This window comes from Drosophila ficusphila, unplaced genomic scaffold (genome assembly GCF_018152265.1).
Source record: "Drosophila ficusphila isolate 14025-0441.05 unplaced genomic scaffold, ASM1815226v1 contig_855, whole genome shotgun sequence".
Taxonomy (NCBI): domain Eukaryota; kingdom Metazoa; phylum Arthropoda; class Insecta; order Diptera; family Drosophilidae; genus Drosophila; species Drosophila ficusphila.
In genome coordinates, this window is record NW_025064807.1 from 890,129 (window position 1) to 903,655 (window position 13,527).

Consider the following 13,527-nt stretch of genomic DNA (forward strand, 5'->3'; position numbering starts at 1 on the left):
TAGGAAGATATATTACAACACATTTCTTTAATCTTCGACAACGTGATAGTCATAATTTTGATAGTAAATAATATTATTATATTTTTTTTTAACTAAAGCAATAACTGCCCACTGTGCTCTCTTTCTGACTCTCGCTCTGGCTCCTGCTCTCTGTCGCTCTGCAGCGCTGCCCATTGTGCATATGTATGCTTTTTGGCTACATCCCGCAGCCCCCCGCCCTCTTGCATCCTGTCTGGTGAGCCCACCTCTCACCTTCACCCTTCTCCCTTCTCACCTGTCTCTCCGGACGAAGCGACAATGTCAATGCGCTCGTCTCTCTGCCGCTTCTTGGTGTGAGTGCCAGTGTGTGCACTTTTTGTACTGTTGTTACACACTCACTCACTGTCCTTTTTGACTCACCTTCTCTTCCTTTTCAAGTCGTTGGTTACTCCGTGATTCATCTTAATCTTAAGACAAGAATTTGATCGTAATTTCTATTTATTTCATCTTATTTTTATCCTTTTTGTTTTCTAGAATTTTACTACATATATAACTTAGGTCACTAGCTATTACAATTCTTAACTACCAACAAGTACAGACACAGACACGTACAAATACCATAGGCTGGCTTTAAGATCTACAAACAAATAGTAAAATAATTGGATAAAACTCCTAAAAACGAAATCCTCTTGTCGTTGTAAAACTTCATTAACTCATGTATACATAAGTATTTAAAATGCTCGTTTGAATTAACTACTTTACATTAAGGCATTTATCATTTCTGATAAATGCAAACAATTACGTTTTGAAAAAGTACGGGAAAGCCCCTGCTGTTTTTTTTGATAAGCATCTATAAGTACATGAGCTTAAGTTTCACGAGGATCTAAGTTGTTTAAAAGACCATCCAAAAATAAAATCTCTGAAATCAGGACTTCGGGGCCAAGGATTCGTCATCGTCATCGGCGTCCGCAAAGCATGCTCTGGCATGCTTCCAACCACGTGGTTATGGAGATGCACTCGGTTGGACATTGATAAATGGCTGCCACCTCAGGCAGGAGTCGTCGATCTTGGGGAAGGTTCCTCTTCGCTTCACCCTTTCCTCGTACTCATCCAGGACGTCCTATGAAAATTAAATGATCAGTTTGTAATATCCCTAAACTTTTAACTTTAATAAAATTTACCTGCTTTTTGAGTACTATGTGCTTGCCCTTCCAGTACTTCATCATGCCCAAAGCCTGAAGGGTGCTTACAATGTCATACGAGTAGATCGCCGTTTCCTAGACATCCAAATAAATTCGAAAAAGACAATTAGTCCTAATTGAATATCAAAATAATTATACAAATGATTTTAAACATGAAATTTTTTTTAGGCAATTAAAAAAATGAAGCGAAATCATTTAGTTTTTGAGGCACATGTATAGGAATTATTAAAAGCGATCTATTAAGCTTTCGATTTAATAAAACTTGCCTGGGACACATCCTTGATGGTCAGAGTGTTCCCCGATCGATTACACAAGTAGTCCAAGAGCACATCCTTCCAGTACGAGCGGTACGAGATCAGTCCAAGATCGGATAACGGTTTCTCTGGCGAGCCGATTTTTCCCTCTACGCGGGTCAGCAGATAGCCTGCAAGTAAGGCGGAAAGGATACGGATGCGGGTTAAAAATAGACCCCAAGAAGTATGCTACAGATTGGGGCGAAACGGAGTTCCTTGAGTTCCGGCGTATTATTTATGGTGACCAACTTCGGGCCCGCCCTCTGCTTCGCCAGTGTCTGTATGTGTGATTTAAGTGTGTGCGTGTTGTGTCTAGACAGGATTCCGCAAAGTATTCAAGGGGACCGGGGGAGGCAAGGAGGGGGTCCACATTTAAACAACGTTCTGGCGTACATTCAACCCAACGACAGTGTCACCCCAAAAGAACCCACCCCAAAAGAATGATATTCTGGATTCTAGAGCCGTCTGGCAGCAACAATTCCCGTCTCTAGATAACAACAACAACACACCGAGGAGAGAGAAGGAGCAACAATGAGTGCAAGCTAAGTAAATTGACGAGGACGAGAGAGCGAGGACACAACACAAAATCCACTGAGGCAGGCTCGGGAAAAAACCGTTAGAAGAAGCAGTAGTGGTAAAGGGGGAAGCGGGAGCGAGAGGAGCAAAGGCAGAGGAGCGCCATGGGAGTAGGCACTTTTGGTTGTAGGTGCTCTGCTACAGAAAAGGTCACACAATAAACAGACACTAGTTTTTTACTTTTAAAAGGCACAAATGTATGTACAAATTTTTTTGATTTCAAAAAATTTCGTTCACAGCTTAACTTTTATACATAGGAGATCGATATAGAAAAATAAAAAGGCAAAGTTTTTAATAAATTTGTTAGGTGAGGACTAATTTTTTAACCTGTTCTCTTACCCCTTGTCGCACCCATGTCACCAGCTGTGTAGAGCACGACTCAGTCAATGGCAGACGGCAGACACAGCTGAGGAGGCAAAAGGAGAGAGCGGGAATGATGAGAAGAAGAAAGCGAGGGAAGGGGGGAGAATCCTGCTGACTGACTGGACGAGCGCAGGGTTGAACGCATACAAGCAAAGAACCGCACACAAAGCTTTTCGCTCGGCTGAGCACAGTGGCACGAACGTAAGATAAGTAGTTCTTAACAAAAATTGTTAGTATGAAATGTTTTCAAAACCGTTTTAACCGGTAGTTAAAATAAATTTCTTTAAATTTTTTAAGACTTTTTCTTACCAGTAAAGTAGGAAGTAGGTTTAATTTAGTTCTATGCCATATTATACTTGAAAAAAAAATTTTATTTCGTGTACTCTATACAACGCTTAAATCATAAATGTTTTGATGCAGGCCATTTTGATGAAAAATGGGATTTAAAAGCATTTAAAAAAAAGTTACCAAAATTTACATTTCAATTCAGAGATCGCCAAAGAGTAATACCCTTAAGCCAGCTGTTTTCCGACTGTACGCACTGTTTTATGCATTTCGAGAGGTCTGCCCCCTTTGTCCTGCTCCTGACGCAACTTCTGGCCACGAGGGCGTTTTCGGGTGGCACTTTGATTTCTTTGTGCCGCACTTCGTCTCGCTCCTTCACCTCTTTCTCGCCGCGATAAATCCAGGAGCAACGAGACGGGAAAGCGATGTTGGTGCGAGCGAATGGGGGAGTGTGAGTGGAAACGTCGAGACGACTTTATCGATCCATTTTTATTCGCACATTTGCGCTCCCGCTCGCACTAGCACACTAGTCGCTGACGCAGCAACATTGTTGTTGCATAGCCACAGGCGCTGCGAACGAACAGTAATGAGTTAAAGAATGAAAATCTACGCTAAATGTGCAAAGAGAACGGCGACTGCAACTTTAACTCAAATTAGCAAGGCTCTAATTATTATTTCTATGCATGTTTTTCTATTTTTTTGTGCAGCTACAAGCAGTGAGTAATAAGCAGCGAGAGAGAGAAACAAAGAGAGAGTAACCGTTACTCGCTCTTTTGTGCTCGCCAAAGAGGACGACGCCCTTTCATTGTGACCTGTCCTGACCTTTGTTGTCTGCCGCCAACAATTTTTGTTTTTGTTGCTCTTCTGGTGTTGTTGTGTCTACTGAATTTTATCTACAGTCCAACTTCCTCAAATCGAAAAAATTTAATGACGTCACTTAAAGTCATTTAATAATCATTGCGATGTTTTGAAACAAAAATTTGTAGCATAACTAGGGGGATCAGTTTTTTTTTTGATTTTTGATATGATATGAATGATATATGTTTATGTTGTGTTTATGTTAAGAGCTAAATATTTTTTATATCCTCAAATCGGTTTTAAATTAAATTAATATAATTATAATAAAATATAGTAATTTAGGCCAGTTTTGGAAGCATTGCCTTTCTCAATATATCAGTTATTGAGGCATGACTGTATGTGCTTTTGTAAATATTTTGCTTATGCGGGATTGGCAAATGATAAAAGCAAAAACTTTAAGCGGCACGTTTCGTGTATTTTTGGCAACTTGGGTACATTTTGTTTGTGGGTTTTTAGAAAGTTTCATTAATTAATGCAGTAGATGGCAACCCTTGCTCAACCCTTTATATTTGGCCCCCTCATTTGCAATTTGCGTGCTGCATTTATTACACCTGGAAATAAATGCTCTATGTCCATCTCCCTCTTACACACATGGTTTGTATTGTTTAATTTTGGGGGGCTGGTGGGTTAACTTAACCCTCTGTTTGCAAGTGTTCCTTCCACCTGCCATGTGCAAAATAACCAATTTCAGTTAATAATGACGAAAATGATTTGCACTGCGGCTTTTTTGACCATATTTTAACAAAATAGTAGAAGTAGTTATGATCATTTTTAAAAGGTTTATGTTTTCTTTTATTCTAAAATAATTAAATTTTTTTCTTTTATCCAGCGGTGAGAATAAGGATAATTAGGCTTAAATACGCGTAAAAACAACAGCTAAATCTAATTTAATTTAGAAAGAATGTAAAAAATATTTATTTCTTTTTAAAGGTTGGTTTTTTTTTAACATGTTTTACTTATGCAGTTTTTCCATGAACATACCATATTCAATATGCAAGCCCTAACCTTCAAAACAAAGCCTAAACACTTATTTAAATTTATTACCAGATATCTTAGGACAGATTAGATTTATCAATTATTTTCTGTGCACCTTACTCGCTCTCTCAATGGCTCTCTATCTCTCTCTTTGACCATTACTCTTTTTGCCGGCCGGCACTTTGTGTCTGTGGGCCTTCGCGCGTGTGTGTGTAAGGTCAATGTCGTTTCGCTCGCTCTTTCCTTCGTTCATTACCGCCCAAACCCCTTTCGCTTCAAGCCAACACCCATGGGATTGCATGTATTGACTTTACATAGACATCGCCGCCGCCTCTGCCGGCGTCGACGGCATTGCAAATGTAAATGTATGACTCAAGACTCTCTTTGTCTTTACCCCTCTCCCATTCTTCACCGACAAGGTAATTTTTTTTTTTTTAATTTTTTACTAAGCTACTTTTTTTTTTGGCTAGTGTGTGTTTTTTATTGTCTTGTCTGTGGGCTTGGATTAATTTTAAACAATTTTCGTTGCAGCCGCTTAAAATTACTTATGCGATATGCAGTACACCTGTGTGTGTCTACGTTTAATTGATGCAGAAATTGCATGTTCTGCACCTGAAGAAGAAGAAGTAAGAGGAGTTGGGGAAAACTGCAATTGGAAAGCTGAGCCAAAAGTCTCTTTCATGTTTGGCTTTTCTCATGCAATGATGATTATATTTCACACACACCTGCACCCCACACACACATACACATACCAATGACTCAGCGGAAGAAGAGGAGGAGCAAAGATTCAATAAAGCCTGCAAATTTTAGTGGCCAATATACTTATTGCTAACAAGCCTCATTTAAACCTAATTTCTTGGAAACCCAGTTACTCCAACAAAGATGATTGTTATCATATGATTTTCAGGATCACTTTGATGTTTCGATTTAAGAACTGCTAACAACCCACAGAAGAATTCCTTCAATCAGTGGGAAATAGTTAAATCTTTCGATTGGTTCCCTTCCCTCATTTTTAACGTGTGACAATAACGACATTAATAGATTAACATTTAAGAATATTCATTGGTTATGATTTATTTAATCAAAGCTCAAAAGTCAATATATCTCCTGTAGAAAAATGTTGTTGAAGAGATTTCTGTAGCACCACGAAAAATGACATCATCATTTTGATTTCTTCTGTTGTACAGTTTTTTGTTGAAGGCAAATCAATGTCATTTTAATTAAAACAACTAATCAGTTAAATGTTAAATAGGATGTACATACGTTTTTTCTATTTATTTATAACCGCATCCACATCTATAAGCTCATCAGCTATAAACTTTAATTTTATTTAATTGCACACAATTTTAATAAAGTTTTCTTCGTTTCAATATATTTTTTCAAAACAAAGTAACACGGTCGTTATTCTTTATTCTGAAAGACACGATAACCATATGATTCTATGTTCGAATTGTACTAAGTGATTATTAAAACAAAGAGGAGACCTTCTTTAAAAAAATTTGGTCGTGTTGAGTGATTTTTTAAATAAAGAAGAGGGCTGTCCTGAAAATGTAATCAAATAAAGAATGATGTGTGCGTCGCAACTGAACCAAGTTTGAGTTTAATTTATATAAGATGCAAAATTTCAACTTACTGAAATCGATGAGTAATCTCCCGTAACCTTTTCTCTGATATGGCGGCAATGTTAAAATACACGAGACGTTGTAGAACGAGTTCTTCTCTTGCAGAAAAGGAATATGCTGAAAAATAAGAAGGAAACATTTAAAGATATTTTATAAAACGGAAATACCAAACAAGATAGATATTATTTTGTTGGCTTAAAAAATCACTTCAAGATTCCGCTAATCCAGGTAAAAGTAACCAAAGGTTAGGCTTACATATTATTAAAATTGAATCAATTACACACAGTCAAGAACAATGACAGACGGAAAAGGAGTGGGGAAAAATCGAGCTCGAAGGGTATGGGGAAAAACTCCAGAGTTGGGGGATCAGACAGATATTTTCCAGACAAAAGTTGAGGGGAAATGGAGCCCTGGCAAGTGGAAGAGATGATGGCAACATTCATCTGTCGCTTTTGGCTTTTTTCGGCAGTTCAATGACCAGCAAAATTAAATGAATCGATAGACAGTCAGCACAAGAGACAGTCGGAAAGAGATGGCAACAACTGGGGGAAAGAGATGGCCAAAATAGCGAGAGAACTGTGCGTAAATATATAGACATACGCATATAGCTGCTTCTGCAGGAACAGGACGAGGACTCCCAGCTGGGGGATCGGGATATATGTGCAAGCCAGTCCGACTCGTACATGGATATAGCCATGCCAAGCCCTCTCCTCTTCTCATGGTCATTGCCAAAAAAACAATCCCATGGAGAACGTACAGGGCAAAAAATACCGCCGTGATTGCTTATGGAAAAGGTTACAATTTTTTTTTAAAGATTTCGTAAGTTTTGCATTTAAAGGTTAAAATGAAAAACAGGGATACAATGCCGAAAAACTCAAAACGCAATCATAAAAATATCCAAGCTGAAACGGTTTTTTTTTTTTACCACTTTTAAAGAATTTAAGATTGTTAAATTATTTTTCGTATTGAATTTGTGTTACATTTTATAGATCTGGATGTAATAACTGTGTGAAATGTGTCGGGTAATAACACTAAAGATTGCCAATACTTAATATTAGTTTTACTACACTATTTTTTAAAACTTCCCTTAAAAGAGCTTCTTAGTGTTGCTTAACAGCAGAAGTGATCAATCGATTTTATTTTTTAAGTTATATTAAATAATAGATTGGTCTTGAAAACCAATTGTTTGCCTATGAAAAATTGTTGAAAATACTTTAAGACCACTACCGGATTTAATTTTCCGAGTGTGGGATCTGGAATCTGGCAACAATTCGGAAATTCATTTATGTACACTGCGGGTTTTTCATTTTGATTTTCCCTTTGTAGTACGCCTGGTTTTTGTTTTTTGAGGTCTGTTTCTTTTTTTTGTTGTTGCTCGTTTTTCTTTTGTCTGCCTTGATGTCTGGGAACGCGACCACATAGCAGAGGAGTCCCTGTTTCCCAATCGGATCCCCCGGCGTCCCCGGGATCCCCCTCCCCCTTCCATCTGGGATTTTCCTGGCCCGGGCAACCGCTGTTTTTGTGGAGCAGGCGCAGTCGCAGTTGCAGGCACAGAAATTCCCGGACCCGGCTGAACCCAGAGGTGCACGACCTCAATCGTGTCCAACGCACATCCCGCATCCCACAGCATCCCAGCATCCGAGCACCGGAGCGGAGCAGAGCAGCGCCGCCTCCATCCTCCAATCCTCGATGTCTGGCTGCTGTCTGGACCCCGTTTTCAAGTCGGAGAGTTGGAGGTTAACTGCGGGACAAAGGATTGCCGAAAATTATCACTGCCGATTGGGGTTGGGGTTGGGCCTTTCACTCGAGTTTACACGCAGCCTAGTTTGCAAATGCAATGTCATGATTTGGACCTAAAAATGACTTGGATTATCAAAGTCATATAAACACTTCAGTTAATGTATTTTGAAATATTTCATTTGGTATTTGTCCCCTTTTGACACAATCTCTAGTAGTTTATATATAAGTTTATTTTCCTTTTGTTTATTTTTAACAAAATTAAGTACAAAACTGAATTAAAGTATTCTTTGTATAAGCATGCCAATTATCTTTTAATTGGTAATTAAAGCTAGAGAAATAAAACACTTTCTAAAGACTAGTTTTCGTTTCAAAAACTATTCCAATATTCTTGTTTAGTTATTTGAAATCTTACTAATCAGGCTGAAAAATAATTAAACATTTATTTTCAGGAGAATGATCTTATCAGTTTTATTATTCCAATGGAATATATTACATAATTTATTATCATTTCTAGTTTGAAGAGTTATTTAAATTGCGTAATATTTGTATTATTTATTTAGATGAAAAATAAATTAATTTGTTGAAATTCAAACCAGTTTATAATTCAAATCCCTATGTACGACAGTACTTAATTCCGTTTTAGGTAGTAGCGAAACTTTGAATGTCCTAGCATGAACGTAGTAAATATATGTAAACCTGTAGTATGTGTAGAAACTCCAAAAATCCGACTGACTCGGGAGGCTGCGCCATCGCAGCGGAGGGGTCACAAAAGGAGCTGCAGGGAGGGGCAGCATCGGCAGGATATTCGGGAAAAGGAACAGGAACAGGAGGAGCAGGAGGAGGAGGAGGAGGAAGAGGGGCAGGAGGAGAAGGAGGAGCAGCTGCAGCATCAGGCAACGACATGCGCAATTTGTAACACAAACCCAGTCTCTGCCAGCGCCCAAAAACTTTCTGCATTCTGCAGTAAAACTGCAAAATGGGGGGAGATGGGATGGATGGATCCCGAAACCCGTGAATGTGTATTCCCGGACCCGTATTTTCCGTATATTCCGGGGGAGGTCAAGAAACCGTGGCTGCTTTTTAAAGCCAGGGGAAATATGACTCTCTCATTTACTCTCTCTCCTTGTTTCTCTCCTCTGTCTGTTGCTTATTTACCCGAAAACGTTGACAAAAAAAATTACAAAAAAAAGAGTCAAGGAGAAAGGAGAAGGGAAAAATCATCTGGTTTTTGGTGGGCATGGTCAAGGCAGGGCGACTGTCTGGATCTGAACACAACCATATATAGTCTGGTTAGCCGTACATATATATGAATGTACCGTACATGGGTTGTGGCTGGCATTTGGAGCCTGGGAAGCTGACTTCTATATTCCTCGCATCTCTACTATTCCGTCTCCAGACATAAAGGAATCATAAAACTGTAAAACGTTATTATTCAATTTTATGCTGGGAAATAACCATAAAAGTTCGGGAATATTTTGGCGCACGATTGAGGCGTGACTATCCAAATTAAAAGCAATTAGGAATTGGAATCATCATACTGGTTGGGTATTTTTTCATTCTTTAATTAGAGTTTATGGGAGGGATTAAATGGACAAGCTTTTATTCTAAAATTAAGGTGTCAATCTTAACATGAGTTGAAAAAATCACTTGCTAGTAACCTTTTAAATGCATTATCCTATTTCTAAAAATATAGAGAAACTTGCAAACATATCTGAAGAAGAATGTATAACAACCTAATTATTCATTTTATTAACTTCAATGCTTCTTATAAAGAAAAGGTTGTGGATTAAGGTAATTTATAAAAATATCTTCGTTGTTTATTACATAAAAAAATAGTTTGAATTTATGGTTTTTATACATACATCGTTTGTATAAAATATTGCACTTAACCAAAAAACGGGATTTTTTTCACTTACCTTGCTGAAATAACCCACAATATGGCATCCATCCACATCGGCCAGCGTCATGATGTAGAAAAGAAAGGGCTCCACGTCGTAATAGAGCGTTTTGTGATCCAAGAAGAACTTGGCCAGCAGACAGAGATGTTGACAGTATTGCTTGTACCGCTTTCCGTCCACCTGCCACACCTGTAGTTTTCCCTTGCGGTAGATTTCATCGCCCGGCGGATGCCGCCAGACGCACTTTTCCGCGTGCCTCTTGATGCCCGTCTCCGATTTTTGATATCGCAGGCAGAACTCGCAGATGTACATTTTGGGCAGGCGGGCGGCGTCGTCGGGATACGGGGATTGGTACCACACCTTCATCTTGTACTTGCCCATGCTGATATATCTGTAGATATTGGAAGATATAAATAGATTACCTAGGCTTTTATTCTACTAAAAAAAACTCACTTAATTCCCTTTCCCACAGGCAAATCCTTGAGTTCATCCTCTATCCTTTCGGAGGCCTGAGCTTGCGCTTCTCGAAACAATTGAAGATCGTAATCGGGCACCAGGCCAGATAGATTGGGTTCACGATCCTCGTCCGTAACGTCTTTTTCAAGCTTAACCTGAGTAGAAAAATGTTACACAAATTATAAAGCTTTAAAATAGGTAACATGAAACAAGTTGAAATTAAAGTTTTACCTTCGAGTCCAGAAAATTATTATTAGCCGGCCTAAAGTTTGCCCTAGACTCGCGAATTTTGGCCAGAAATTCGCGCTGCTCGGGCGAGAGAGTTTTGGGATTGGTTTGCTGATTACCCGGCGCCGTCACAATGTTCACGGGCATTTTGAGGCGCTGCTCATCCCGCAGTTTACGCTCATTAGCCCGCTCTTTGCACTCGGAGGCGGACATATTGTGGTAAATGGGACAGGCCTCCGGCAGGAAGTGCCTGTCTAAGTGGCCACTCAGGTGACCGGATGAGTCGCATCCCTCGATGGGACACTTCTTTTCCGTTTGCGTTATAGGTGACACGGGTCGGGATTTAATGGAGCTTAGGACTCCACTGCTAATCCCAATGGATTCCCTCTTCACTTTGCTTTTGGTGGCGTTCAAATTCGAGGGTGCTGGCTTTTTGGCGGGACTTTTTGATATCATAATTTTGTCATCTTCTAGATCGCCATCGGATTCCGAATCGGTTTCCGGTTTTGGCTGCTGTTTTGTCCTTCGCATGCTAAGCGATCGTGTGAGTTTTCTCATGGGATTTGCCTTGTCCTTTCGCTCCTCTTCACTGTCCGAGTTTTGGATCTTCGGAGCTCCAGCTTTTTTACCTGTAAAAACGAAAATAATAACAATTAATTAGTCTGAATTAGTTCCGCAGACCTTGTTTACCTTTGACTCCTCCTTTGACGGGTTGCGAGCTGTAGGAATTACTGGAATCCGTGCCCTCCGAGTCGCTTCCCGAGCTGGAATCATCTCCTGAGTTGGATCCACTTTCGGAGCCCGAACTGCCATCGCTGCTGATCACAGGTCCTCCACCGTTTTTCTTGGCCGGCGGCAGTTTGCCCCTGATAGCTTGCTTTGGCCTCACCGTGCTGGCCATTTTTAGGGGAACCTTGCGACCGTTCTTCACAATCTTCATGGAGTCATCTGTGCTGTTCGAGGAGGAGGAGAGCGATGGCCGTTTGCCCTCGCCGTTCTCCAGAGATCGATTGTTGTTGTTTGCCGGTCGCTGTGGAGGATTGCTGGGTTTATTTCCCGGATTGCTGGATTTGTTGTTAGAGGCAGGGGGTTTTCTTCTCGCCGCCGAGGCAGCAGCCGCCGCAGTAACAGTGGAACTTCCCAAGGAGCGGGCGTTTTTTTTGGCTGGAGGCGCTGTATCGCCATTCTCGTCCTCGTCGTCATCGCTGGAGAGTCTACTTTTCGCCGGATTGGCTGCTTTTCTGCTGGTGGAAGCTGCTTGATTTCCCTTGGATTTATCATCCGCTGCCGAAGGAGCGGGCTTTCTTCTCACTGTATTCCCGGAACTCGTTTGTTGTTGCGTTTGCGCCTGGGATTTTGATGGGGAATTCGTGGAGGGCTTTTCTTCCGGCGTCGCACTGCTGGAATCCGTGTCCGAGCTGCTGCCTGTTTCGGAACAGCTTGTGGATCCGCTCGTGGAGGAGCTGCCCGATTCCGAGCTACTACTGCCGGATTCAAGGGCCATTTTTTCGTGCTCAGAATTAATTTTCGTACACAAAAATGTCTTGTTTTTTTTTATTGTTTTGATTAGAGTGGCCAGAGGTGAGTGGCGAGCGAATAACCACAGAAATCGCGTGAGCTATCGATAGTGATATCGCTAGACGTGCGATTTGGCATGTTCAGACTGGCATCACATCTGCATCTATGGTCTTGGCCAAATCCACCAAATTCAAACATTAATACGCTGCTGCTGATTCTTGTTTCCGTCATAGAAACCGTATTTATCTAGGGTTGATGACCTGATATGGTATTGATATCTGTTTTGAGACTCGAATTCAGATGGAATCCTTTAGACTTAACAGAAGAAAGCATTTCTCACAACGACAAAACAATATTGTCCAGCGAATAAAGAAAGTAATGAATATTGTCAGGAAGATATCTTATATCGTCAGTTCGCTGCAAAACATTTTAAGTGCTTGCCTTTTTTTGAACATTTGGTTCACAATTTTATATAAAGTCGTACTGTTCTACAACATGATAGCTCATTTAGATTTCTGTAACTTTTGGTTGTGGTTGGTCTTTACAAAAATGCTGATTGCTGTCTTTATCTTATGTTTGCCTGTTCAAGAAGCGATGAATAGGTTTAAAAAAATATTAGGGAGCTCTCTTTTGAAATTTTCTTTGCGGACGAGCTTAAAGAGTGGAACAAAACGGTGAGTGATTTTTTGATAATATAATTTTGAACATATCATTTTCATGACATTAAGTAGAAATGTTTCTGAACCATCTTTACCTAAACGAGTTTGAGGTCAAAGTCCTTGGAGTCTATAAACGTTCGAACAATATGTTCCTTTTAATTTTTTCAGAATTGAATAATATTTTTGTGTTTATTATCTAATTTGTAATTAATTTAAAGCAATAGCAGAATGTTAATGAAGAAGTTCATAACATTTGAAACTAATGATTAATAATAATGTTTAATTTTTACGTGTGGACTATCTGTATGTAATGTGTTTCTTGACAAAGATTTAGTTGAAGTTATTGCTTTTAAATAAATATAAAGTAACTCATTTAAAAGTGTTTTATTCTGCGTAAAAGGTTTAATTCAATAGAGAAGCCTAACTGAAGTCTAATTGAAATAGACAACGTCAATTTTTCATGTTAAGCAAGGATACAATCTTTTTGGCAGGTGACAGATGATGATTTTCCCCCTGAGTTGTGCGACCTAAAGGGACAACAGATCTTTTAAAGAGTTAAGTTTTCATTAACCAAATGCATTGGGAAAGAACTTTGCTAAGCCGAGTGTTTTGTTTTAATTGAAGTTTAACCTTAGCAGCCAACAAGTCAAGTCGAATTTTCCGGATGAGTGTGTTCAAAGCATTGCTCCCTTATTGTACCTTTGCCAAATGGTTAGGTTGGATACCATTTCGCTTCAAGGAAACGGAGGACAATACCATCGTCATGGAGGAGACCTGTGTCACTAGTACCCGCTGGAAGTGGTTAATGTTGATCTTCAGACTTGCGCTCCTCTGTACTAATCTTTATCTGCACACTAATTGGTTGATGAAAAAGG

General features: G+C 39.7%; 1 protein-coding gene across 1 annotated transcript; it reads right to left on the bottom strand.

The window, feature by feature from the left end:
• Positions 1 to 459: 459 nt before the first annotated feature.
• LOC108100887 (histone acetyltransferase KAT7) lies at positions 460 to 12,048 on the bottom strand. Its single transcript, XM_017204997.2, has 8 exons — positions 11,166 to 12,048; positions 10,479 to 11,104; positions 10,245 to 10,402; positions 9,810 to 10,182; positions 6,165 to 6,270; positions 1,448 to 1,605; positions 1,161 to 1,256; positions 460 to 1,099 (listed from the first exon to the last, which is right to left on the bottom strand). Exons 1-8 carry the CDS (start codon positions 11,977 to 11,979, stop codon positions 983 to 985), a joined length of 2,448 nt encoding a protein of 815 aa, XP_017060486.1. The 5' UTR covers positions 11,980 to 12,048; the 3' UTR covers positions 460 to 982.
• Positions 12,049 to 13,527: the final 1,479 nt, after the last annotated feature.

What these genes read in the sequence shown, in the direction of transcription:
- LOC108100887 (XM_017204997.2), bottom strand. Translation starts at nt 11,979, where the DNA reads ATGGCCCTTGAATCCGGCAGTAGTAGCTCGGAATCGGGCAGCTCCTCC. An exon ending in CGTCAAAGGAGGAGTCAAAG is followed by an intron (nt 11,105 to 11,165) that starts GTAAACAAGGTC and finishes TCGTTTTTACAG; the next exon opens with GTAAAAAAGCTGGAGCTCCG. An exon ending in CCTGTGGGAAAGGGAATTAA is followed by an intron (nt 10,183 to 10,244) that starts GTGAGTTTTTTT and finishes CAATATCTACAG; the next exon opens with ATATATCAGCATGGGCAAGT.